The sequence below is a fragment of the Lagenorhynchus albirostris genome, chromosome 14 (assembly GCF_949774975.1).
Source record: "Lagenorhynchus albirostris chromosome 14, mLagAlb1.1, whole genome shotgun sequence".
Classification (NCBI taxonomy): Eukaryota; Metazoa; Chordata; class Mammalia; order Artiodactyla; family Delphinidae; genus Lagenorhynchus; species Lagenorhynchus albirostris.
Genome location: NC_083108.1, coordinates 60,426,975 through 60,454,500, shown reverse-complemented (window position 1 = coordinate 60,454,500; position 27,526 = coordinate 60,426,975). Strand labels below are relative to the sequence as shown.

At 40.5% G+C, this 27,526-nt stretch overlaps 2 protein-coding genes across 6 annotated transcripts in view; one reads left to right on the top strand and one right to left on the bottom strand.

Moving 5' to 3' along the window:
- The window catches only part of SPIRE1 (spire type actin nucleation factor 1), a 208,016-nt gene that overhangs the window by 96,141 nt on the left and 84,349 nt on the right, over positions 1–27,526 (top strand). For all 3 annotated transcript variants that reach the window (XM_060170228.1, XM_060170226.1, XM_060170229.1), the window contains exon 3: positions 25,714–25,947. In XM_060170228.1, coding sequence (XP_060026211.1) covers positions 25,714–25,947 — 234 coding nt within the window. The remainder of the gene's footprint in view (positions 1–25,713; positions 25,948–27,526) is intronic.
- The window catches only part of PRELID3A (PRELI domain containing 3A), a 179,468-nt gene continuing 158,674 nt past the window's right edge, over positions 6,733–27,526 (bottom strand). The window contains exon 7 of one of the 3 annotated variants that reach the window (XM_060170271.1): positions 6,733–6,751. Coding sequence is in view for 2 of the 3 variants with exons in the window: in XM_060170238.1 (XP_060026221.1) it covers positions 20,829–21,019 (191 nt within the window). In the remaining variant the exon portion in view is untranslated. Of the gene's footprint in view, positions 6,752–20,182; positions 21,020–27,526 lie in introns of those variants that run through there. The other 2 variants (XM_060170238.1, XM_060170274.1) reach the window with 2 other exon arrangements.

The following is a 27,526-nucleotide window of genomic DNA, read 5'->3' as shown; positions in this document are numbered from 1 at the left end:
CTTCCTGGAACAGGGATCGAACCCATGTCCCCTGCATTGGCAGGTGGATTCTTAACCACTGTGCCACGAGTGAAGTCCCTACAGCTTTAATGAGATACAGTTCACATGGCATACAATTTGCCCATTTAAAGTGTATAGTTTCAGTGGTTTTTAGTATATTCACAGAGTTGTGCAATCATCACCATGATCAATTTTAGAACATTTTCTTCACCCCCAAAATAATTCTTGCACCCATTAGCATTTATTCCTCATTTCCCCCAATGCCCCTGGCCCTTGGCAACCAGTAATCTACTTTTTGTCTCAATAGATTTGCCAATTCTGGATATTTCTTTTTCTTTCTTTTTTTATTTTTAGTTTTTGGCTTTGCTGGGTCTTCATTGCTACACGTGGGCTTTCTCTAGTTGCGGTGAGCGGGGGCTACTCTTTGTCGTGGTGCGTGGGCTTCTCATTGTGGTGGCTTCTCTCTTGTGGAGCATGGGCTCTAGGTGCACAGGCTTCAGTAGTTGTGGCATGCAGGCTCAGTAGTTGTGGCGCACGGGCTCAGTAGTCATGGCGTGCGGGCTTAGTTGTTCTGCAGCATGTGGGATTTTCCTGGACCAGGGATTGAACCCGTGTTCCCTGAATTGGTAGGCGGATTCTTTTTTTGTGTGGTACGCGGGCCTCTCACTGTTGTGGCCTCTCCCATTGCGGAGCACAGGCTCCAGACGCGCAGTCTTAGTGGCCATGGCTCACGGGCCTAGCCGCTTCGCGGCACGTGGGATCTTCCCGGACTGGGGCACAAACCCGTGTCCCCTGCATCGGCAGGTGGACTCTCAACCACTGCACCACCAGGGAAGTCCCTGGATATTTCATATAAATAGAACCATACAATCTGTGGCTTATTGTAGCTGGCTTCTTTTCACTTAGTGTAATGCTTTCAAGGTTCATTCCTTTTTGTGGCTGGATAATAGTCTGTTGTGTGGCTGTACCACATTTTGTTTATCCATTCATCAGGTGATGGACATTTGGGCCATTGCTATGTTTTATAATCTTTTGAAAGTAAAATTAGTTGTATAAAGAACTTGGGAAATTGCCATGTTATGAGGAAAAATAAATATGTGTAATCTAATTTTAAATTGAACTTCATTGAAGAAATAAAGGCTTGATTTGTTTCCTAGACCTTAACTTCCTAAACATAAATGAAGCAATCAAGTATGTGCTATTTGAAAAAAAAGCATAAATAAGCCTTATTTTATTATTAAAACTAGGACACCTAGAATGTATAGATTTTAATGTTAATAATGTCATTAACTATTATGGATTTCACTTGCATCACCTTGTTTATTTGGTAATTGGCAAATATTCGTAGCATCTCATGTGTATGGCGTAGCTGTGGATTCACCCCGACACTGTCCTCATTGCTTATCACCCAGTTCTTTCTAATTAAAATTGAGTTTGTGAACAAAATGGAAATAAACTTATAGCTCTCGGTCATTGCACTCACTCATGGTAGATATCGCTGTGACTCTGGAGCAGGCACGGCCGCCCCGTCCACACTTAGTCTCAGGGGCTCGGCCGGGCTTGTGCATGCGTCCTGTTGCACAGACGCACCCACACCACTTTCTCTCTGACTGAAGAAATCCTTCCTACATGTGATCTGCTGGAATTATGGGGAGATTCTTTCATGTAGTGCCCTACTGTTTTTTTTTAAGCAGTGAAGGATTTTAGCAAGAGAGGGTCATGATAAAACTTGGCTTTTTAAAGAAGAGACCACATTTCCTGATGGCTGGGGAACTGTTTCATACCTTTTCTCTTCCTTCATCCCTCTAACCCTCCCAGCTGCAGCTCTGCTTTTTTTTTTTTAAACGTCTTTATTGGAGTATAATTGCTTTACAGTGGTGTGTTAGTTTCTGCTTTATAGCAAAGTGAATCAGTTATACATATACATATGTTCCCATATCTCTTCCCTCTTGCATCTCCCTCCCTCCCACCCTCCCTATCCCGCCCCTCTAGGTGGTCACAAACCACCAAGCTGATCTCCCTGTGCTATGCGGCTGCTTCCCACTAGCTATTTTACGTTTGGTAGTGAATATATGTCCATGCCACTCTCTCACTTTGTCACAGCTTACCCTTCCCCCTCCCCATATCCTCAAGTCCATTCTCTAGTAGGTCTGTGTCTTTATTCCTGCCTTACCGCTAGGTTCTTCATTACCTTTTTTTTTTCTTAGATTCCATATATATGTGTTAGCATATGGTATTTGTTTTTCTCTTTCTGACTTACTTCACTCTGTATGACAGACTCTAGGTCCATCCACCTCACTACAAATATCTCAATTTCGTTTCTTTTTATGGCTGAGTAATATTCCATTGTATTTATGTGCCACATCTTCTTTATCCATTCATCCGATGATGGACACTTAGGTTGCTTCCATGTCCTGGCTATTGTAAATAGAGCTGCAATGAACATTTTGGCACATGACTCTTTCTGAATTATGGTTTTCTCAGGGTATATGCCCAGTAGTGGGATTGCTGGGTCATATGGTAGTTCTATTTTTAGTTTTTTAAGGAACCTCCATACTGTTCTCCATAGTGACTGTATCAATTTACATTCCCACCAACAGTGCAAGAGTGTTCCCTTCTCTCCACACCCTTTCCAGCATTTATTGTTTCTAGATTTTTTGATGATGGCCATTCTGACCAGTGTGAGATGATATCTCATTGTAGTTTTTTTTTTTTTTTTTTACATCTTTATTGGGGTATAATTGCTTTACAATGGTGTGTTAGTTTCTGCTTTATAACAAAGTGAATCAGTCATACATAAACATATGTTCCCATGTCTTCCCTGTTGCGTCTCCCTCCCTCCCACCCTCCCCATCCCACCCCTCCAGGCTGTCACAAAGCACCGAGCCAATATCCCTGTGCCATGCGGCTGCTTCCCACTAGCTATCTACCTTACTGCGTTTGTTAGTGTGTATATGCCCATGACTCTCTATCGCCCTGTCACAGCTCACCTTTCCCCCTCCCCATAACCTCAAGTCCGTTCTCTAAGAGGTCTGCGTCTTTATTCCTGCTTTACCCCTAGGTTTTTCATGACATTTTTTTTTTCTTAAATTCCATATATATGTGTTAGCATACGGTATTTGTCTCTCTCTTTCTGACTTACTTCACTCTGTATGACAGACTCTAGGTCTATCCACCTCATTACAAATAGCTCAATTTCGTTTCTTTTTATGGCTGAGTAATATTCCATTGTATATATGTGCCACATCTTCTTTATCCATTCATCCGATGACGGGCACTTAGGTTGTTTCCATCTCCGGGCTATTGTAAATAGAGCTGCAATGAACATTTTGGTACATGTCTCTTTTTGAATTATGGTTTTCTCAGGGTATATGCCCAGTAGTGAGATTGCTGGGTCATATGGTAGTTCTATTTGTAGCTTTTTAAGGAACCTCCATACTGTTCTCCACAGTGGCTGTATCAATTTACATTCCCACCAACAGTGTAAGAGGGTTCCCTTTTCTCCACACCCTCTCCAGCATTTATTGTTTCTAGATTTTTTGATGATGGCCATTCTGACTGGTGTGAGATGATATCTCATTGTAGTTTTGATATGCATTTCTCTAATGATTAATGATGTTGAGCATTCTTTCATGTGTTTGTTTGCAATCTGTATATCTTTGGAGAAATGTCTATTTAGGTCTTCTGCCCATTTTTGGATTGGGTTGTTTGTTTTTTTGTATTGAGCTGCATGAGCTGCTGGAAAATCTTGGAGATTAATCCTTTGTCAGTTGCTTCATTTGCAAATATTTTCTCCCATTCTGAGGGTTGTCTTTTCGTCTTGTTTATGGTTTCCTTTGCTGTGCAAAAGCTTTGAAGTTTCATTAGGTCCCATTTGTTTATTTTTGTTCTTATTTCCATTTCTCTAGGAGGTGAGTCAAAAAGGATATTGCTGTGATTTATGTCAGAGTGTTGTGCCTATGTTTTCCTCTAAGAGTTTGATAGTGTCTGGCCTTACATTTAGGCCTTTAATCCATTTTGAGTTTATTTTTGTGTATGGTGTTAGGGAGTGTTCTAATTTCATACTTTTACATGTACCTGTACAGTTTTCCCAGCACCACTTATTGAAGAGGCTGTCTTTTCTCCACTGTATATTCTTGCCTCCTTTATCAAAGATAAGGTGACCATATGTGCGTGGGTTTATCTCTGGGCTTTCTATCCTGCTCCATTGATCTATATTTCTGTTTTTGTGCCAGTACCATACCATCTTGATTACTGTAGCTTTGTAGTATATTCTGAAGTCAGGGAGACTGATTCCTCCAGCTCCATTTTCCGTTCTCAAGATTGCTTTGGCTATTTGGGGTCTTTTGTGTTTCCATACAAATTGTGAAATTTTTTGTTCTAGTTCTGTGAAAAATGCCATTGGTAGTTTGATAGGGATTGCACTGAATCTGTAGATTGCTTTGGGTAGTAGAGTCATTTTCACAATGTTGATTCTTCCAATCTAGGAACATGGTATATCTCTCCATCTGTTGATGTCAGCTTTGATTTCTTTCATCAGTGTTTTATAGTTTTCTGCTTACAGGTCTTTTGTCTCCTTAGGTAGGTTTATTCCTAGATATTTTGTTCTTTTTCTTGCAGTAGTAAATGGGAGTGTTTTCTTAATTTCACTTTCAGAGTTTTCATCATTAGTGTATAGGAATGTAAGAGATTTCTGTGCATTAATTTTGTATCCTGCTACTTTACCAAATTCATTGATTAGCTCTAGTAGTTTTCTGGTAGCATCATTAGGATTCTCTATGTATAGTATCATGTCATCTGCAAACAGTTACAGCTTTACTTCTTTTCCGATTTGTATTCCTTTTATTTCTTTTTCTTCTCTGATTGCTGTGGCTAAAACTTCCAAAACTATGTTGAATAATAGTGCTGAGAGTGGGCAACCTTGTCTTCTTCCTGATCTTAGTGGAAATGGTTTCAGCTTTTCATCATTGAGAACAATGTTGGCTGTGGGTTTGTCATATATAGCCTTTATTATGTTGTGGAAAGTTCCCTCTGTGCCTACTTTCTACAGGGTTTTTTATCATAAATGGGTGTTGAATCTTGTCAAAAGTTTTCTCTGCATCTATTGAGATGATCATATGGTTTTTCTCCTTCAGTTTGTTAACATGGTTTATCACATTGATTGATTTGCATATATTGAAGAATCCTTGCATTCCTGGGATAAACCCCACTTGATCATGGTGTATGATCCTTTTAATGTGCTGTTGGATTCTGTTTGCTAGTATTTTGTTGAGGATTTTTGCATCTATGTTCATCAGTGATATTGGCCTATAGTTTTCTTTGTGACATCTTTGTCTGGTTTTGGTATCAGGGTGATGGTGGCCTTGTAGAATGAGTTTGGGAGTGTTCCTCCCTCTGCTATATTTTGGAAGAGTTTGAGAAGGATAGGTGTTAGCTCTTCTCTGTGTTTGATAGAATTCGCCTGTGAAGCCATCTGGTCCTGGACTTTTGTTTGTTGGAAGATTTTTAATCACAGTTTCAATTTCAGTGCTTGTGATTGGTCTGTTCATATTTTCTATTTCTTCCTGGTTCAGTCTCGGCAGGTTGTGCATTTCTGAGAATTTGTCCATTTCTTCTAGGTTGTCCATTTTATTGGCATAGAGTTGCTTGTAGTAATCTCTCATGATCCTTTGTATTTCTGCAGTGTCAGTTGTTACTTCTCCTTTTTCATTTCTAATTCTATTGATTTGAGTCTTCTCCCTTTTTTTCTTGATGAGTCTGGCTAATGATTTATCAATTTTGTTTATCTTCTCAAAGAACCAGCTTTTAGTTTTATTGATCTTTGCAATTGTTTCCTTTATTTCTTTTTCATTTATTTCTGATCTGATCTTTATGATTTCTTCCCTTCTGCTAACTTTGGGGTTGTTTTGTTCTTCTTTCTCTAATTGGTTTAGGTGCAAGATTAGGTTGTTTATTTGAGATGTTTCCTGTTTCTTAAGGTAGGATTGTATTGCTATAAACTTCCCTCTTCCCTCTGCTTTTGCTGCATCTCATAGCTTTTGGGTCGTTGTGTCTCCATTGTCATTTGTTTCTAGGTATTTTTTGATTTCCTCTTTGATTTCTTCAGTGATCACTTGGTTATTAAGTAGTTTATTGTTTAGCCTCCATGTGTTTGTGTTTTTTACAGATCTTTTCCTGTAATTGATATCTAGTCTCATAGCGTTGTGGTCGGAAAAGATACTTGATATGATTTCAATTTTCTTAAATTTACCAAGGCTTGATTTGTGACCCAAGATATGATCTATCCTGGAGAATGTTCCATGAGATCTGCTTTTTTTTTTTTTTTTTTTTTTGCGGTACGCGGGCCTCTCACAGGTGTGGCTTCTCCTGTTGCGGAGCACAGCCTCCGGATGCGCAGGCTCAGCAGCCATGGCTCACGGGCCCAGCCGCTCCGCGGCATGTGGAATCTTCCCAGACCAGGGCATGAACCCGTGTCCCCTGCATCGGTAGGTGGACTCTCAGCCACTGCGCCAGCAGGGAAGCCCGAGCTCTGCTTTATTTACTCAAGAAAATAGACGCAACCTGAAGAGAATTTTCACATTCTCCCACCACCCTGTCTGCCTCGCTGTATCTGTACCAAGTACCTGTTAAGAACATCATTTCAGAAATAGCCAGAAAGGGCTGTTCATATCCTGTTCCATGGTCACCATTTCTTCTCCTCATGTTTTCACTGCGACCCGCTCTATCGAAGGTTCTTGTCACGGTAATCAATCTAGAGGGGAAGAAAAATAGAAGAGTGTGGAATCACGAGAAGACAATTAAAAAAAAAATAGGGCCTGGTCAACTCTGTCAAATGCTGGTGAGAGGTGGTTTCCAAGGCTTGATGATTCAAGTACCTAGAGCCTCCACTCAGGGCTATAAACAGAATGGTGGTGTGGAGTGGAACTGTAGCTCAAAAGGGGTTCTGGTGTCCAAGTAGAGAGGTGAGTTGGTCCCTTTATTTCTTTTTGGAAACCTTAGTAACCCCTGTAGGTGGGAAGAATCAGACCTTTCTGAGTGTTGCTGAGTGATAGCACTTCCTGAGAAACTGAGCAGCCACCATCATTCTTTTTATTATTATTTTGGTAAAAATACACATAGCATAAAATTTTAAGTGTACAGTGGCATTAATTACATTCACAATGTTGTGCAACTATCACTTCTATCTTTTTCAAAACTTTTTCATCATCCCGAATAGAAACCCTGTGCTTGGGACTTCCCTGGTTGCGCAGTGGTTAAGAATCCGCCTGCCAGTGTAGGGGACACAGGCCGGAGCCCTGGTCAGGGAAGATCCCACATGCCGCAGAGCAACTAAGCCCGTGCGCCACAACTACTGAGCCTGTGCTCTAGAGCCCGCGAGCCACAACTACTGAGCCCATGTGCCACAACTACTGAAGCCCACATGCCTAGAGCCCAGGCTGCGCAACAAGAGAAGCCACCACAATGAGAAGCTTGTGCACTGCAACGAAGAGTAGCCCCCACTCGCCGCAACTAGAGAAAGCTCATGTGCAGCAACGAAGACCCAACGCAGCCAAAAATAAATAAATAAATTTGTTAAAACAAAAAAATCTCTGTCCTCATTAAACAGTACTCCCTGCCCCTTCCCCAGTTCCCTGCTGACCTCTAATCTACTTTCTGTTTTTATGAATTTCTCTAGTCTAGATATTTCATATAAGTGGATTTATATAATGTTTGTATTTTTTTGTCTGGTTTATTTCATTAAGGGTCATCCGTGGTTCAGCATATATCAGAATTTCATTCCTTTTTAAGTCTGAACAATATTTCATTGTATGTATAGCCCTAATCATTTAAAAGTACGTTTTATTACTAGTCGTTGTATGTGTGTATGTAAATGTTTTCCTCTCAAGAGTGGAAAATTCCTGGTTTGGTCTTAGCCTTGTTCAGATTTGATTGTCCTTGACATGTTTTTGTGTGTACGTTTTTTTTTCCTCTCCTAAAAAGTCCTTAGGGTCTGAGTTTTGGGGGGATTTTTTTTTTTTTTTTTTTTTTTTTTGCAGTACGCGGGCCTCTCACTGTTGTGGCCTCTCCCGTTGCGGAGCACAGGCTCCAGATGCGCAGGCTTAGCGGCCATGGCTCACGGGCCCAGCCGCTCCGCAGCATGTGGGATCTTCCCGGACCGGGGCACGAAGCCGTGTCCCCTGCATCGGCAGGCGGACTCTCAACCACTGCGCCACCAGGGAAGCCCTTGGGGGGATTTTTTTGTTTTGTTTTTTAAGTTGGGAATCAGTTCCAGAATTGAATGACCCCACAAAGCAGTCCAGGTAAGTTCCCATTATGATGGTTAGGGTTTTCAGAGACCGCAGTTACTGTCATTTTACTTTACTCCTGTTAAAGTACAGTTTACTCAAAGGGCTACTTAGAAAAAAAGTCCAATGAACCTCTGATTCTTCAACTGTGACATTTCCGTAAGCAAACCTCCACATAGTTACAGCCTTTGTATTTTCTTTTAGTGTTCCAGTTCTGCAGTTTTCCTGTTCTTGTAGGAATCAGGATTGGAAAGAACTTCAATGATTTTTCTTCAAGTTTACTCTTGTAGAGGCTTAGATGCATAGAGATTAAGTGACTGGCCCAAGCTAACAAAATGCAGATATTTTATATGTCAAGTTTGATGAGTTTTAACAAATTTGTACACTCATGTAACCACCACCCCAATATTTCATCGCCCCAGAAAGTTCCCTCTGCAGTCAATCCCCCCAGCCCCAATTTCACATAAATGTAACCATGCAGAATGTACTTGTGAGTTCACTGTTTTGCTCAGCAGAGTGTTTTTGAGATTCCTCTGTGTTGTTACGTGCACTAATAGTGTGCTCCTATTAGGACTGAGTAGTAGTCCCCTGGGTAGATCTATTGCAATGTGTTCATCCATTCATTTGCTGATTGACAGTTGGGTTGTTTCCAGTTTTTGGCTATTGCAAATAAAAATTCTGTGAGCATTTATGTATGAGTCTTTTGTGGACATATATTTTTGTTTCTCTTGGGTAAATAACTGGGATTGGAGTGTCATATGGTAAATGTATGTTTAACTTCTGTGAGACACTGCCAAACTGTTTTACGATGTGGTTGTATCATTTTGTATTTACAGCAGCAGTGTATGAGAGTTCAAGTTGTTTCACATCTTTACCAATACTTGTCAGTCTTTTAGTGCTAGCCATTCTAGAGGATGTAAATTATGATCTAGGCATTTTAATGTGCATTTCCCCAATGACTGTTGATGCAGAACATTTATTCACATGCTTATAGGCCATTTGTGGATATTCTTTCGTGAAGTTTATGTTTAAATCTTTTACCCATTTTATTTGGATTATTTATCTTATTATTGAGTCATAAGAATTTTAAAATGTATACTAGATTGAAGTCTTTTGTCAGGTATATACATCTATATTATAGATATTTTTGCACGGTCTGTGACTTGCCTTTTCATTTTGTTATTGTCTTTTGAAGAGCAGAGTTTTTAATTTTGATGAAGTCTAATTTGTTAATTTCTCATTTTATGATGAATGCTTTTTGTGTTTTGTATAAGAAATATTTGCCTATCTCAAAGACAACATGATGATATATGTAGAAAATATGTAAAATCTATGAAAAACTACTAGTGTTATATAGATTTTTTCATGTGTTTTTTTGCTAGAAGTTTAATAGATTTAGGTTTTACATTTTAATGTATGGTCCATTTAAAAATAATTTTTGTGTATGATATGATGTAGGGGTCTGTGTTTATTAATTTTCCATATGGATACCTAGTTGTTCCAGCACCATTGGTTGAATTGATATCCTTCCCCCTTTGAACTACTTTGGCATTTTTGTTGAAAATCAGTTGCTCATATAGTGTAGGATTAATTATGGATTCTCTGTTGTTCCATATGCCAATACCATACAGGCTTGATTACTGCAGCTTTTTTGTAAGCCTTGGTATCAGGTAGTGTAAGTCATCCAACTTTGTTCTTCTTTTCCAAAATTGGCTGTTCTAGGTCATTTGCAGTTCCATATGCATTTTTAAATTAGTTTGTTATTTTCTCCAAAAGTCCTAGTAGAGTTTTTATTGGGATTGCATTGACTTTTTCATCAATTTGAAGGAACTGACATTGTAACAATATTTAGTGTTTCAGTCCATGAATTTGGTGTATTTCTCTGCTTACTTAGATCTTTGATTTCTTTCAACAATGCTTTGTAGTTTTTAGTGTTGGGATCTTGCAAATTTTGCTAAGTTGTGTCTTCCAGGGAGTTGTCTATTCATCTGAAGCTATAGATTTCTAAGAACTGCTTTAGTTGCATCCCACAAATTTGTATATATGTTATCATTATCATTAAATATTTTAAAATTTCCCTTGAGGTTTCTTCTTTGACCCAAGGGTTTAGAAGTGTGCTGTTTAATTTTTCAGTACTTGGGAATGTTCCAGTTACTTTGTTAGCTGGTTTCTTATTTCATTCCATTGTCAGAAAACATAATCTTTGATATTTCAGTCTTGAAGTTTATTGAGACTTATTTTATTTTTTGGCACAGCATAGGGTCTGTCTTGGTGAACATTCCAGATACACTTGAAAAGAATGATTCTGCAGGTTTGGATTCAATTAATAGTCACATGTACTATGATAAAAGTTGGATAAGCAGAGCAGGGAAAGGTGGCAAGGTTGGAAATGATCAACTCTGGGTGACTAGGAATGTCTCACAGAGCAGGTCACACTGCACTGGGATCTGAGAGATAAGAGTATAGGTAGGATTTGTCAGACAAAAAATGCTATAGGCAGAGGATGACATGAATAAAGAAAGGTACAGCAAAAGGAAAATGACTGAAGTGATAGGCTCTTTATGGAGCTGTGAACAGAAAAGTTCACTGGGCTCAGAATGTAAAAGACTTAAAATGGCATGTTAAGGAATTTATCAGATGTTCACCTAGAAAATGCTCAGGAAGTAATTTTGAATAAAAGACTAACTCTCATGCATGTGTAAATGGACCTCTTCCCCCCCCCCCACTTAATAAAAGAAAAAAGCATATCTAAATTTCATGGAAAGATTTTTGTTTTTGAGAAGTGACTAACCTCTTTTGAAGGTCTGATTTGCCAAACAAAGGTCACTGTCAGGAATTCTGATCCCTTATCTTTTCATTATCTTCAGCTTTTTCCTTTCCATTTTCTTTCCATCACCATTTAAACATGCTTAAGACTTGTAGTCTTCAAATAAAGTAATTAAAAAAGCCCTACCTCTGCCCTGTCTTCATCTCTAGCTGCTGCCATATATTTCCCTTCCTATTCATAAAAATTTCTGAGTGTACTATTTACACAGGGCACTGTTTACTCACCCAGACTGCCCTGTCACCAGTGACCTCTGCCTCCCTAAATCTAGCAGCTGTATCCTAGGCCTCTTCTTACCTCTAATCCACATTCAATGCACAGGACCATGACCTCCTTCTTGAAGTATTTTCTCTCTCTGATTTTTGTGATATCAGAGTCTTTTGATTTCCTCCTTCCCTCCCTTCCTCAATACTCTTGCTCCTTTACAGTCTAGTCCTCTGGCCAGTCATTAAGTGTTTGCTTCTCCATCTCTTGGGTAGTTTTTCTCTGGGGGTTGTCTCATACACTCTCATGAGTTCATGGACCAGTTATTTGCCAAGGAATCCCACTTCATGACCCCAGCTCACAGTCTCTTCGCAGTCCACATAGCTGCCTATCTAACACCTGTGATTATGTTTCTCATAGGTGTCTGAACTTACCTTTCTCTCAGAAACTCTTTTTCCTCCAGTTTTCCATGTTAGTAAATGGTACCACTCTCTGTACTAACTCAAGCTAGAAACCCAGGAATCACTTTGGTTCCTTTTCCCTCCATTTATTGCATTGCCCAGTCCTATCCCCTATCCATTCCACCCCGCCAAAAGCTCTTCAAATCCTCACCATTTCCTTTCTATCCACTCTTATCACCCTGGCCCAAGAAACCATCATCCCTAAGCTGGACACTACTGCAGTAGTCCCCTAGCTAGTCTTATCACAGCTGCTCTAGCCCATTTTGGATCCATTCTCTAATACTATATTTTTTAAGCCATACTGTGTTTTTTAAAATTTTAATTAATAGACTTTATATCTTTTAGGGCAGTTTTACGTTAACAGAAAAATTGGTTGGAACGTACAGAGTTCCTATATATCCCTCTCCTCTTCCAGTTTCCCTGATAATTTATATCTTGTATTGGTGTGGTACATTTGTTACAATTGACTAACCAATATTGATACATTATTATTACTATTATTAACTAAAATCCATAGTTTACATTAGGGTTCATTCTTTGTGTTGTACATTCTATGGGTTGTGACACATAAATATGACATGTCCCTCATTAATGTATTATATAGAGCAATTTCACTGCCTCAGAAATCCCTGTGCTCCACCATTTCATCTCTTCCTACCCCCACCCCCGACCCCAACCCTTAGCAGCCACTGATATTTTTACTTTCTCCATAGTTTTGCCTTTTCCAGAATGTCATATAGTTAGAATTTAGCCTTTTCAGATTGGCTTCTTTCACTTAGCAATCTACTTTTAAGTTTCCTCCATGTCTTTGTAGTTTGACAGCTCTCTTTTTCTTTGAATAATAATAGTCCATTGTATTGATTTACCATAGTTTATCCATTCATCTATTGAAGAACATCTTGGTTGCTTCCAAGTTTTGGCAGTTATGAATAAAGTTACTCTAAACATTTGTGTGGACATGAGTTTTCAACTTATTTGGGTAAATACCAAGGAGTGCAGTTGCTTGATTGTATGTTAAGAGCATGTTCAGTTGTGTGAGAAACTGCCAAAATGTTTTCCACATTGACTGAACCATTTTGTATTCCCACCAACCATTAATGAGAGTTCCTGTTGCCCCACATTCTCATCAGCATTTGATGATGCCACTGTTTTGGATTTTAGCCATTCTAGTAGGCTTATAGTGGGATCTCATTGTTTTAATTTGCAACTGCCTGATGACATATGATTTTTTTTAACATTCTTTTTTATATTCTTTTCCGTTATGGTTTATCATAGGATATTGAATATATTGATAGTTCCCTGTGATATACAGTAGGACCTTGTTGTATTTCCATTCTATACGTAATAGTTTGCATTTGCTAACACCAAACTCCCAAGCCATCCTTTCCTGCCTCCCCCTTGGCAACCACAAGTCTGTACTCTTTGTGAGTCTGTTCCTGTTTCATAGATAGGTTCATTTGTGTCATGTTTCAGATTCCACATATAAGTGATATCATATGGTAGTTGTCTTTCTCTTTCTGACTTTACTTAGTGTGGTAATCTCTAAGTCCATCCATGTTGTTGCAAATGGCATTACTTCATTCTTTTTTATGGCTGAGTAGTATTCCATTGAGTGTATCATATCTTCTTTATCCATTCATCCATTGATGGACATTTAGGTTGTTTCCATGTCTTGGCTATTGTGAATAGTGCTGCTATGAACATTGGGGTTTATGTATCTTTCTGAATTATAGTTTTGTCCAGATATATGCCCAGGAGTGGGATTGCTGGATCACATGGCAACTCTATTTTGAGCTTTTTGAGGAACCTCCATACTGTTTTTCATAGTGGCTGCACCAACTTACATTCCCACCAACAGTGTAGGAGGGTTTCCTTTTCTCCACACCCTCTCCAGCATTTGTTATTTGTAGTCTTTTTAATGATGGCCATCTGACCAGCGTGTGGTGGTACCTCATAGTTTAGATTTGCTTTTCTCTAATAATTAGCAATGTTGAGCATCTTTTCATGTGCCTGTTGGCCATCTGTGTGTCTTTTTTGGAGAAATGTCTATGTAGGTCTTCTGCCCATTTTTCTATTGGGTTGTAAGTATTTTTGTTGTTGAGTTGTGTGAGCTGTTCATGTACTTTGGATTGTATTAAGCCCTTGTCAGTTGCATCATTTGCAGATACTTTCTCCTAGTCCATAGGCTGCTTTTCATTTCATTTATGATGTCCTTTGTTGTACAAAAGCTTGTAAGTTTGATTAGGTCCCATTTGTTCGTTTTTGCTTTTATTTATATTGCCTTGGGAGACTCACCTAAGAAAACATTGGTACGAGTTATGATGACATGATCTTGAGCATCATTTCATATGCTCTTTGCCATCTATATATCTTCTTTGGTGAGGTATCTGTTCTGGTTACTTGTGCATTTTGTAATCGGATAATTTTTTATAAAGCGTTTTTTAAAAAAATTTATTTTATTTTATTTATTTTTGGCTGTGTTGGTCTTCGTTGCTCTGCACGGGCCTCTAGTTGCGGCGAGTGGGGGCTACTCTTCGTCGCAGTGCGCGGGCTTCTCATTGTGGTGGCTTCTCTTGTTGCGGAGCACAGGCTCTAGGCGTGCAGGCTTCAGTAGTTGTGGCTCGCGGGCTCTAGAGCGCAGGCTCAGTAGTTGTGGCGCATGGGCTTTGTTGCTCTGCGGCATGTGGGATCTTCCCAGACCAGGGATCGAACCCATGTCCCCTGCATTGGGAGGCGGATTCTCAACCACTGCATCACCAGGGAAGTCCTAAAATTTATTTTCTTAATGAAGGCTTCCTTGATCTTCAGACTAGATTAGGGCTCCCTATTAAATTATGCTCACATGACACCCTTCCTTTTTTATTATAATGTGTAGCACAATCATTTGTCTTATTTATTATTGTTTTCCCTAGGACAAAAGCTTTTTGAAGGCCAGAGACCTCATCTATTCCTTCATCGCCACATATACTTAATTCTTAGTAAATATCTGTTGACTGAATTAATGAGTGAAGGGAAGGGCGCTAAGTACACTGGACATTAGCTAGATTAACTAATAGAAAACTAGGCTTCTGGGGGATAAGTTTTACTAGATATGAGTGTACCACAGTTAGTATTTAGAGATTGTAACAGGAAATTTTAGTAAGTCTTTTGTAGTATTTTTGTGAGCAAGATGGATAAGTGTCAGGTCAGTATTTACAAAGGTAGATTGTAATCGATGTCAGCATGGGAAAAATGTCTCTGGTTTTCTGAAGGTCTTCTTGGTTGGAACTCTCCTATTTAATATTTAAATCACTTTCCTGAAGCCTCAGAAGGCATACCCAAATTGGTATATTTTGTAAGTTTAGGAGTGATAGATAATGAATTAGATGGTGGACTCTAGATTTTAAGTGATTTTCCTAAGCTAAAATGATTAGTCAAAATAAATAGGATAAAATAGATTTGAGAAAAATGTAAAACCCTTTACCATGTCTTAAAAAAAAATCTTTACAAATGCAGGCTAAGAGAGAAAGATGTTTAACTAATACGTGGTCGTCCTGACTTGGCTACTGTGGTTGACTGTAAACCCAGGGTATCAGCAATTTAACGAGTTGACCAGAAATCTGAATAGCAAACAGGGTATATTTATAGAAGCATGTGGTGTGCAGTGAGGAAGGTGCTCATTTGGTATATTCTCTGATGATTGTACTGCACATGGAATAGGATTTAATTTTGGATGCCACATTTTAGACAAACATTGGCAGACTAGGAGATGTTCACATGTGAAGCTTTGTGGTATAGTAGAATTCTGGGTATGGAATTTCATATGTACCAAGGCCAGTTTGGAGTCCCCGCTGGCTTTGTTACTTGTTAACTGTCTGACGATTAGCAATTTATTGACTCTCTTTCAAGCTCAGTCCCGTTGTCTTTAAAATGTGGATAATGTCTTAACAGGATTGTGATGAATAAAGGAAAACATGCTTAATAAAATGCTATACAGATATAAGCAAGTCCCATTTGTCTCATTGGCAAGGGGACTTGAAGAGATGAAGAAACTTTTTGTTTTACTTTTTAGGCTGGCGGCGGGGGGTGTTTTTTGGCAGTGAGGCAGGATGGTGATGGCAAGAGCAGCTATTGTTTGTTGGTGTTAGCTCAAGTGCCAGATGCTGTGCTTGACACCCTTGATATGGGTCATTCCCATTTCATCAGATTTGGCATTAAAGGCTTTTGTGCTACTGCAGTTTACACGTTCAACAAAGATTTTAAAGCATATACTCTGTGTAAAGCAAAGTGCTAGGCATTGTAGCAAATACCAGTAAGAATCATACTTGACCCCTGTCCTAGAGAAGTTTACATTTTAGTAAAGGAGACAGATACAGACTCAAATATTTTTAGGAAGTACAAGTCAACATGAAGAGGGGCCAGATGAAGGGTGGTGTGGTCAGAGGAAGATGGGATATGGGTTTGGTGGGCTTGTAGCTAACCTTGAGTGGTCACACGAAGCATGGTGTTAGCGCGTGGGCTGCTGTCCTGTGTGAGGCTGCCCTCGGGATGGCACGGCTGGGTCTGAGGCCAGGGCAGGGACCAGGCAGTTCCATTCCTGTGTCTTATTACTCCAGAGCCATGGGCTTCATAGACGCCTGTCATTAGCTGAGAGGTAATTAGGCATGACGTAGCAGCCTTAAATTTTGGAATGTGTGGTTTTATTTAATACGTTCTTCTCCCACCCTTTGTCAATCAGTTAGGCTTAAAAACCACAGTTTTCTGTGCTTCACTTGTTCCATTTAACGTTAAGGTTTTATACTGCACTTCCTGCTCACTTTAATGAATGTTAGAGGTGCCACTGTGACAGGACATGACTGATGATTTTCCAGCTGTTTGGAGACTGGTGACTCAGATTAATATTTCAGATCTGACACTGCTCTTTCTCTTGGATTTTCTTAACATTTCCACAAGTTTTGGAAAATGAGCTTCTAAAATTAGTATAAATAAGTATATATTTAGGCAAGCTGGTATGTCCAGGTACTATTATGTTTCAGTTATTTTTGGATGGTCACCCTTTATCCCCAGCTCAAGACTGTGTGAAGAACTAGGTATATGTTTCTCTAGCAAAGGGCTAGAGGTTCCCTTAGTCCCTGAAAGTGGTGAGTCACCTGGTGTACATGTCAGCCTAATAATGCCCAGCCTTGTTATGCTATGTTTCTAAGAGGTTGGGTTAAATATAGGACTGCTGCATGGCTCAGATTTAAATCAGGAATGGTGAATAGGTTTGGGACATTTAAACCAGGTTGGGCATAGTTTATCCTTGAGCTAAGAGACCCTCCAAAACGTTTCAGAGCTGTTTGGGGCTGGGATGCCACCAGGTGGCATGGCTTCTGTCCATAAAATCTGTATCCAGCTGTCAACCATACATGTCCACTTCCATAATGGAAGGAATTTATATTTTGATTAATTCATTTATTAACTATTGAGTCTTTGCTCTTTATAAAATAATGTTAAGATATAAAGATGAATCATATAAGATTTTGCCATCAAGGAGCTTAGTCTTGTTGGGGGATTAAGATATATACATAATTAACCGTAATCCAAGTTTAAAAAGTGAAACCTAAGCACATAAGGGTGTAAGTGAATGTCATGGCTAGTCTGAAGAAAAAATTACTGTTTTCATCTAGGAAAAAAGGGTAGGTAGAGACTGTGATGTGATGGTAAAATCAGGGTTAACGAGTCTTCCATGGAGGAGATTGCTTTGAGTAGGGGGATGGAAAAATGAGTAGGATTTGGACATACAAAAATACAGGGGAAAAACCATGTAGAAAGTAGGAATGATGCTGAATACTAGCATAGGGACAAAGTGTAGAGCATTTAAAGGAAAGAATAAGAAATTAGTATATTCGGATAACAGCGCTCATGAGTGATAATAAAAGAAAATTAGGTTGAAAAGTTATAGCAAGATGAGAAAAATGTTATGAGTGGATTTGTCATTTAAGATCTACTCACCCACCCTGGGAATGTCTAGAAGACACATCTTTTACCATGATTGTGAGAAATAAATTTATGAGAGTCACCCTGGTACCCTTGAAGAGCTTTATGATCATCCTTCTTTGTAGGTTAGATCTTACAGAGGGGGGACTGCAGTCACTGAATTGGGAAACCTAAAGGCAATGGGAATAACTGGATCCTGCGGTGGTAGCACTTAGCCACACTCACAAGGCACGATGGGTGTGGTCACCATAATACACTGCAGAGTCAAAGCAGCATTTATTTACTTATTTTTATTTTTATTTTTTTTTGCGGTACGCGGGCCTCTCACTGTTGTGGCCTCTCCTGTTGCGGAGCACAGGCTCCGGACACGCAGCCTCAGCAGCCATGGCTCACGGGCCCAGCCGCTCCGCGGCATGTGGGATCTTCCCGGACCAGGGCTCGAACCCGTGTCCCCTGCATTGGCAGGCAGATTCTTAACCACTGTGCCACAAGGGAAGCCCTATTTACTTATTTTTTAAAGCAGCATTTAGAATACTCTGACTCCCAGAGACCTATGGCATTAGCTACTTGATCATGGTGTTCTTAGACGTGACATAGATAGGAAGGAAGCCCACTAAATTCTCACTTGATAGGTATAAACAGAAAAGTTCTAGGTTAAGTGAACAGAAGTCTAACTTTTGAATCATAAAAACTGAGAGTCATGGCTTCTCAATCAATTCCCAGACTTGAGCCGTTTACAAGCCCAGAATCCTTTGAATGAAGGAGAGTCGAGGTCCCCTTGGGGAGAGGACCCCAATATGCTGCCAGATGTTTACATTGTTCATCTTTCTCCCAGCCTTCCCCAAAGGGACCTACAGCCTTTTACCAGGGTAACTGAGCATTGGAGAAGAGGAAACAAGCAGACCTTTTGGGGACTACTGGACACTGGCTCTGAACTGACACTGATTCTAGGAGACTCAAAATGTGACCTCAGTATAGCAGTTAGAACAGTCTTATGGAGGTCGGATGATCACTAGAGTTTTAGTTCAGATCTGTCTCACAGTGAGGCCAGTGCGCTCCTGAACCCATCCTGAATCTGGTTATTTCCCCAGTCATCTCTTCAGTTCTCGTGTGCATAGACATCCTCACAGGTCTGGTTTCCCTGACCTGTGAAGTAAGGGCTGGTATGTGGGGAAGACCAAGTAGAAGCCAGCAGAGTGGCCTCTACCTAGGAAAGTAGTACATCAAAAGCAACAACGCCGCATTCCTGGAGGGACTGCGGAGATTAGTGTTACCATCCAGGACTTGAAAGATGCAGGCCTGCTGACTCCCACCACAGCTTCATTCAACCTGCCTATTTGGCTTGTGCAGAAGAGAGATGGATCTTGGAGAATGACATTAGATTATTTTAAGTTTAACCAGGTGGTGGCTCCAGTTGCAGCTGCTGTACCAGATGTGGCTTCATTGCTTGGGCAACTTACACATCCCCTGGCACCTAGTATACAGCTGTTGACCTGACAAATGCCTTTCTCGCCGTACCTGTCAGTAAAGACCACTAGAAGCAGTTTGCTTTCATCTGGCAAGGCCAGCACTGCACCTTCACTGACCTACCTCAGGGGTGTATCAGCTCTCCGGCCCTGTGTCATAATTTAGTTCACAGGGGTCCTGATTGCCTTTCTCTTCCACAAGATACCACACTGGCCCATTATTCCTGACATTATGCTGATTGGATCTAGTGAGTGAGAAGTAGCACCTATGCCAAACTTACTGGCAAGACATTTGTGTGTCAGAGGGTGGGAAATAAATCTGACAAAAATTCAGGGACCGTCTGCCTCAGTGAAATTTCTAGGGGTCCAGTGGTGTGGGGCATGTCAAGATAACCCTTCCAAGGCCCCTCCTGCAACCAAAAAAGAGGCACAATGCCTGGTGGCCTCTTTGGACTTTGAAGGCAACGTATTCCTCACTTGAGTGCTACTCCAGCCCATTTACCAAGTGACACAGAAAACTGCTAGTTTTAAGTGGAGTCATTGCCCCACGACACACACTATCTTCTCTGTTTCAGTCCCTGCCTGTGGCCTCATGGGGCGTTGCCCACAGTCAGTTGACTGAGGAAGAGAAAACTCAGGCCAGATAGACATACGGTTCTGCCTGGCCTGCAGGCACCAGCTGCAGCACTGCCGCCCGTCTCTGGGACACCCTCAAAGGACAGCGGTGAGCAGAAGCCCTCCTGGTGGGCAGAACTTCCAGCAGTGCACCTGGTTGTTCCTTGAAAGAGAAATGGTCAGAGGCACAACTGTACACCGAGCCCTGGGCTGTGACTTGATGGTCAGGAACTTGGAAGGAACATGACTGGAAAGTTGGTGACAAGGAAATTTGGGGAGAGCTATGTGCATAGACCTCCCTGAATGGGCAAAAAACATGAAGATATGTGTGTCCCATGTGAATGCTCACCAAAGAGTGACCTCAGCAGAGGAGGATTTTAATATTCAAGTGGATAGGATGACCCGTTGTATGGACACCACCCAGCCACCCCTGTCATCACCCAGTGGGCTCATGAACGTGGCTACAGGAGCAGGGGTGGGGGTTACACATGGATTTCCACTCACCCAAGGCTCACCTGGCTATGGCCACCACTGAGTGCCCAGTCTGAAGCAGCAGACACCAGCACTGAGTCCCCAGTATGGCATCATTCCCTAGGGTGACCAGCCAGCTACCTGGTGGCAGGTTGATTACGTTGGACCACTTCCATCATGGAAGGGGCAGTATTCTGTCCTTCTTGGAAGACACATTTACTCTGGGTATGGAGTTACCTTCCCTCATGCAGTGCTTCTTCCAAAACTCCCATCCATGGACTTACAGATTGCCATCATGGAGTCCACACAGCATTGCTTCTGATCAAGGAACTCTCTTCACAGCAAATGAAGTATGGCAGTGGGCCCCTGCCCATGGAATTCACTGGTCTTACTCTGTTCCCCACGGTCCTGAAGCAGCAGTCGTGATAGAATGGTGGAATGGCCTTTTGAAAGACTCTGTTACAGTGACAGCTAGGTGGCTGTCCCTTGCAGGGCTGGGGCAGGGTTCTCCAATATATGGTGCTGTTTTTCTCAAAGTCAGGAATCAAGGGGTAGAAATGGGAGGGCCACCACTCACCATTGCCCCTAGTGACCCACAGCGACATTTTTGCTTCCTGTTCCTGCTCTGCCTCTGCTCTGCTGGCCTGAAGGTCCTAATTCCATCAGGAGACACAACAATGAGTCCATTGAATTGGAAGTTAAGACTGCTTCTCATCCACTTCAGGTTCCTCATTCCTGTGAATCAGCAGGCAAAGGAGGAGTTACTGTGCTGTCTGGGGTGACTGGGCCTGATTCCCAAGGGGAGATTGGGCTGCTCCTCCTCAGTGGAGCTAAGGAAGAGTATGTCTGGAATACAGGAGAGCCCTTAAGCTGTCTCTTAGAATTACCATGCCCTGTGATTAAAACCAGGGGAGGACCACAACCCAATCCAGGCAGGACTGCTAATGGCAGGAATGAAGGTTTATGTCACACCACCAAGGAAAGAACTACGACCAGCTGAGGTGCTTACTAAAGGCAAAGGGAATGTGGAACGGATACTGGAAGAAGGTGGTTATAAATACCATCTATGACCACATGACCAGTTACAGACCCGAGGACTGCAATTGTCATGAGTATTTCCTCCTTATTTCGTTTGAGTATGTATGTATGTGTATCTCAGGTATCTCTGTTTTCTTCCCTCTCTGATCCCTTTATTATGTAACATAAGATGTATTGATTTTATACATAATACTTAGGTTTTACATTTAAAGTTGTGGGATATCAAAGGAGAAGAGTAAAAATCACTCAAGGAGTTTGATCCTCTTGTGAAGGTGTTAGTGATTTTTGGTTGTATGCGAGAGAGTTGTGTCATGTTAGGTGGAATTGTGACCTTGTTATTGTCTTCTTTTGGTGATGAAGGTTTAAGGAGACCTTTATGAGTGCCAAGTTGACAAGGAATTAGTTTTATGTGTCAACTTGACTGAGTCATGGGCTGCCCAGATATTTGAACAAGCATTATTCTAGGTGTTTCCATGAAGGTGTTTTTGAATGAGATTAACATTTAAATCAGTAGACTGAGCAAAGCAGATTGTCCTTCCTAATGTGGATGGGCCTCATCCAATCTGTTGAAGGCCTGAATAGAACAAAAAGCTGACCTCCTGTTGAGTAAGAGAGAAAATTTTTCCTGATGGCTTTTGGACTGGAACATTGGCTTTTTTTCCTGCCTTTGGAGTCAAATTGAAATACTGGCTCTTCCTGGGTCTCAAGCTTGCTGGCCTTTGGACTGGGAACCATTCCATCGGCTCTCCTGGGTCTCCAGCCTCCTAACTCACCCTGTAGATTTGGGACTTATTGGTCTCCATGACTGCATGAGCCAATTCCTTATGGTAAATCACTTTCTGTATAAATATATACATCCTATTGGTTCTCTCTAGAGAGCCCTGACCTAATACACATTTGGTTAATCCTGACTGATATAGATTTAGTCACTGCTAGGTTAAATCGTTTGAAACCACTTTGGAAAGATTAATCCTGCATCACTGTATACGATGAATAGAAATGAAGAGATACTGGGGAAAGGAAGACCAGTTAAGCTCTTTCAGCTACCTAGGCAACAAGTTTCTCTGAGCTAGAAATATAAGTTAAGGAAACAGCAGAGCACATATCATATTTGTAGAACTGGTAATGGATAAAAGTACTTTGCAACAGACCGTGGAAGAGAGTAGAATGCGTGAACTCTGAGGAACTCCATCATTTATGCAGCTGCAGGAGAAGGTACCTACAGGCAGACTGAGGAGGAGGAGCTGTTGAGTTGAGAGGAAATCAGAAGTCCAGAGTCTTAGAACAGAAGACTGTTGTCAGTTGTGTCTGATGCCACTGAACAGCCATTTGGGATGAGGACAGAGTTGTTCAATAGTTTTGGCATATAGAGATTGTTTGTGATTTTACCTGTGGTTTCAGGGGCTTCAAAAGATTAGATGCCAGACTGGAATGGCTTAAACAGTGAATAGAAGGAGAGAAAAGAGAGACAGAATATGTAAGATGGACCCTCATGAGAAGCTTTGCTGGGAAAGGGAGCACAGAAACGGGATTGTGGCTGTAGGGGCATGCTCTGGAGGGAGAGTGGGATTGACCTTTGATAGGAAGAGAGACACTTCCTCCACTGTGAAAGGAAGGAAGGACAAAGTAAGTGTAGATGCCTATCATATGCGTTTGAAGGTGGGAAAATGAGTGCATTTTCATGTAGGGACTTTCACTTTGCAATGGAGTATGAAGGAGAGTTATCAGCTGAGACCCAGAGAGGCAGAAGGGGTGTTGGAGGTCTGCAGAGTTGAGGAACAGACGGCTCCTTGAGGGAAAGTCCTGAGTGGGGATGGGGATGAAGCTTTCTGGGCAGCTCTGGGGTCTTTGCTGAGGTCGGAAGCATCATTGGTGTTGGTATTTACTGTGGATTCTTTTTTTCAGCTCGGGTGGGGGTGGGGTAGGGATATAGATGACTAGATTCATCCAAGCACGTAAGACTCTCAGTTACACGTAACTTCTATGCGAGAATAATTGCATTAAGACCTTCTAGGCCTTGGGACTTCCACGGTGGTCCAGTGGCTAAGACTCTGCACTCCCAATGCAGGGGGCCTAGGTTCGATACCTGGTCAGGGAACTAGATCCCACATGCTGCAACTATGAGTTAGCATGCCACAACTGAAAGATCCCGTGTGCCGCAACTAAATATCCCACAAGTGGCAACAAATATCCCATGTGCTGCAACTGAGACCTAGCGTAGCCAAATAAATAAGTAAGTAAATCCTTCTCAGCCTTAAAAAGAATGTACTGAACATAATTTAACTTTTCTTGATGTCTAAGGTTTTCATTATATTAGCTATGATGCTCTGATTGTTAAAGTGATTGCTCTAGGTTCGAGTTGACGGGTGTTTGTTACACATACATCACAATGCCCGGTTCTGCTGACATTGAACTGAAAGGTAAAATCCCTGCCCTAAGTAGTACCTGTCTGTGGTGAGAGTGTCCCTGGCTGTGTGGACCTTCTGCCAGGGAAACACAGAACAGGTGACCTCTCCAGGACAGATGGGTGGATGGGGGTGGGGTGTCGAGGGAGGTTTGGTCCCCAGAAGAGGTGACGAAAGTAGTCAGCTGACTTGGAACTCAGAAGATCCATTGTCACACAAAACAACTTTGAAAATAGTGGTTAGAGTTCCAGTCAGACCATTAAAAACTAATGAAAAGGGGCTTCCCTGATGGCGCAGTCATTGACAGTCCGCCTGCCAATGCAGGGGACGCGGGTTCGTGCCCCGGTCCGGGAAGATCCCACATGCCGCGGAGCGGCTCCGCCGTGAGCCATGGCCGCTGACCCTGTGCATCCGGAGCCTGTGCTCCACAACGGGAGAGGCCACAGCAGTGAGAGGCCCGCGCAAAAAAAACAAAAACAAAAAACTAATGAAAATATTACGTATTTTCAATGAGAAATATTACAAAAAAACAACCCAGTATTATTTAAAAATTAAAAGCTGAGAATTTATAAGCCTTTTATTCATTTTGAAATTTGTGTTGAGAATATATTATTTCACTTGATAAGGTAGATTTCAGATTTTGTGGAGATTTTTTGAGTGAATGCTTGAGTGCTTTTAAGGGCTGTAACATATGCTGACAGTGACTCCATGTATTTAACTCATCGTCAAAACTTCTGTCTTTTCCTTTTCTTTGGTACCAAATAAACAACTTAAAGAAAACCCAACAACACAGCACTGACTATGGCTACAAATGGAATAAAGGGAAGGAAAGATGTATGCATGTCTGTATATTAACTGGATAAACATTGGAAAAGGGTGAGCTGGAGGCAGATAACATTTATTCAATGTGCGTTAAAAGTCACATACTAAGTACTTCCACATGTAGCAAATGCATTTAGTCTTAACAAAACCCCATGAGATGTAGGTATCATTGATACCTATTTTACAGATAAGAAAATAAATAATTTAACTAAAATAAATAATTTGCCCTGAGTCAAATGGTTAGTGGTAAAAGTGGCAAACTCTTACATCTTTGGCTTTATTTCCTGTGTTCTTCCCTCCAAAATAGCTAAGGTAAAATGAGCTGTTGGCATTGTAAAATTTTTTTTAAAAGGGTTATTTATCTGTGATTTTTCTGAGCAGAAAAGAAGGTAGTGTTGCGGAATAAAGCAGAATTCCTTGTCTTGGCCAAAGCCAAAGCATTTGTCAGGGTGATAGTAGACAGGGATGTATATTCAGTGTTCATAAATCAGGTTCGTATTTCTTGGGAGATAGTAGTGGTGGAGGTGAGTGGCAGGGAGGATTATCTATGCACTACACTAAAAGTTCAGAGTTTGAGTCTCTCACTTGTTTGCATCATATGAGGGATACGTGTTTCTAATAATTGAATGGAACTCAATGAGCAGTACGTATATGGCTATTAATAGATTTTGTTGTTGTTGTTTAAGCTTACGTTAGCTGCTACCAATCATTGATTTTTCAGTCTCAGATCCTTGGTATGTCTATGAAATCCCTAATTAGATAAGCATTGCCATAACAGTTCTGAATGGATATGATCTTTGATAACTCTGTCCGTACTCAATAATATCTTTTGGAAATGTGGAAAATCAACCTGGTTGGTATTGTTGGTATTTTATATAAGTGGAGAATACAGATTTTAGTGTATGATATAAATCTAAGAAACATGAAAAGGGTTTGTGTATGCGTTATATACTAGTTTGAAGAAATCACACAAAAATTTCCATCTGAGATTTTTTTAAAAGCATAGTTGAGACTTTTAAATATCTCTTCAAATTTAATTTGTCATGTTTCTGAAATGGAATAAATCAGACCTAGCTTATCTCATACTAAATATTTTATGCCTTACAGTTAGTTCTATAAAAATGTTTAGTCGTCTCTATTAACCACCTTCCTTAATGTTCCTAGGTTATTGAATCTTTGGGAATTATTATTTATAAGGCACTGGACTATGGCTTGAAGGAGAATGAAGAAAGGGAATTAAGCCCTCCCCTGGAGCAGCTCATCGATCGCATGGCCAACACGGTAGAGGCTGATGGCAGCAATGATGAAGGCTATGAGGCTGCCGATGAATGTCTGGAGGAGGAGGAAGATGAGAAGAGAAAAATCTCAGCAATCCGGTCCTACAGAGATGTCATGAAGGTAAAGTTTACAATTACCTCTTTCTTTGAAGAGTTGTTATTTCACTTTAAAAAACTGAATGGTGATTTAGCATTTGATAATAGTTCTTAGACTTTCAGTTATAAGTGAAATGTGTTCTAATTTCATTCTTTTACATGTAGCTGTCCAGTTTTCCCAGCACCATCTATTGAAGAGACTGTCTTTTCTCCATCATATAACCTTGCCTCCCTTATCGTAGATTAGTTGACCATAGGTGCGTGGGTTTATCTCTGGGCTTTCTATCCTGTTCCATTGATCTATATTTCTGTTTTTGTGCCAGTACCATACTGTTTTGATTATTGTAGTTTTGTAGTATAGTCTGAAGTCAGGGAGCCTGATTCATCCAGCTCTGTTTTTCTTTCTCAAGATCGTTTTGGCTATTCAGGGTCTTTTGTGTTTCCATTACAAATTTAAAATTTTTTTGTTCTACTTCTGTGAAAAATGCCATTGGTAATTTGATAGGGATTTCATTGAATCTGTAGATTAGAACACTCTCTAACACCATGCACAAAAATAAACTCAAAATGGAGTAAAGACCTAAATGTTAGTCCGGATACTATAAAACTTTTAGAGGAAAACATAGGCAGAACACTCTCTGACATAAATCGCAGCAATATTGTTTTTGATCCACCTCCTAGTGTAATGAAAATAAGAACAAAAATAAACAAGTGGTACCTAATTAAACTTAAAAACTTTTGCATAGCAAAGGAAATCATAAACAAAATGAAAAGACAACCCACAGAATGGGAGAAAATATTTGCAAATGAAGCAACCAACAGGGGATTAATTTCCAAAATATACAAACAGCTCATGCAGCTCTATATCAAAAAAACAAATAACCCAATCAAAAAATGGGCAGAAGATCTAAATAGACATTTCTCCAAAGAAGATAGACAGATGTCCAAAAAGCACATGAAAAATGTGCTCAACATCACTAATTATTAGAGAAATGTAAATCAAAACTATAATGAAGTATCATCTCACACTGGTCAGAATAGCCATCATCAAAAAATCTACAAACAATAAATGCTAGAGAGGGTGTGGAGAAAAGGGAACCCTTCTACACTGTTGCTGGGAATGTAAATTGGTATAGCCACTATGGAGAATAGTGTGGAGGTTCCTTAAAAAACTAAAAATAGAGTTACCATATGATCCAGCAGTCCCACTCCTGGGCGTATATCTGAAAAAAAACCATAATTCAAAAAGATACTTGCACTCCAGTGTTCATTGCAGCATTATTTACAGTAGCCAAGACATGGAAGCAACCTAAATGTTCATCGACAGATGAATGGATAAAGAAGATGCGGTGTATATATACAGTGGAACGTTGCTCATCCATAAAAAGAATGAAATAATGCCATTTGCAACAACATGGATGGACCTAGAGATTAACATACTAAGTAAGTCATAGAAAAGACAAATATTATATGATATCACTTATATGTGGAATCTAATTAAAAAATGATGCAAATGAAAAAAAATAAATGAAGTGAATAAGGAACTAAAAATACTCGATTCTGTGATAAATGAAGAGTAAAAAGTTTTCCACTAAGAAACAAAA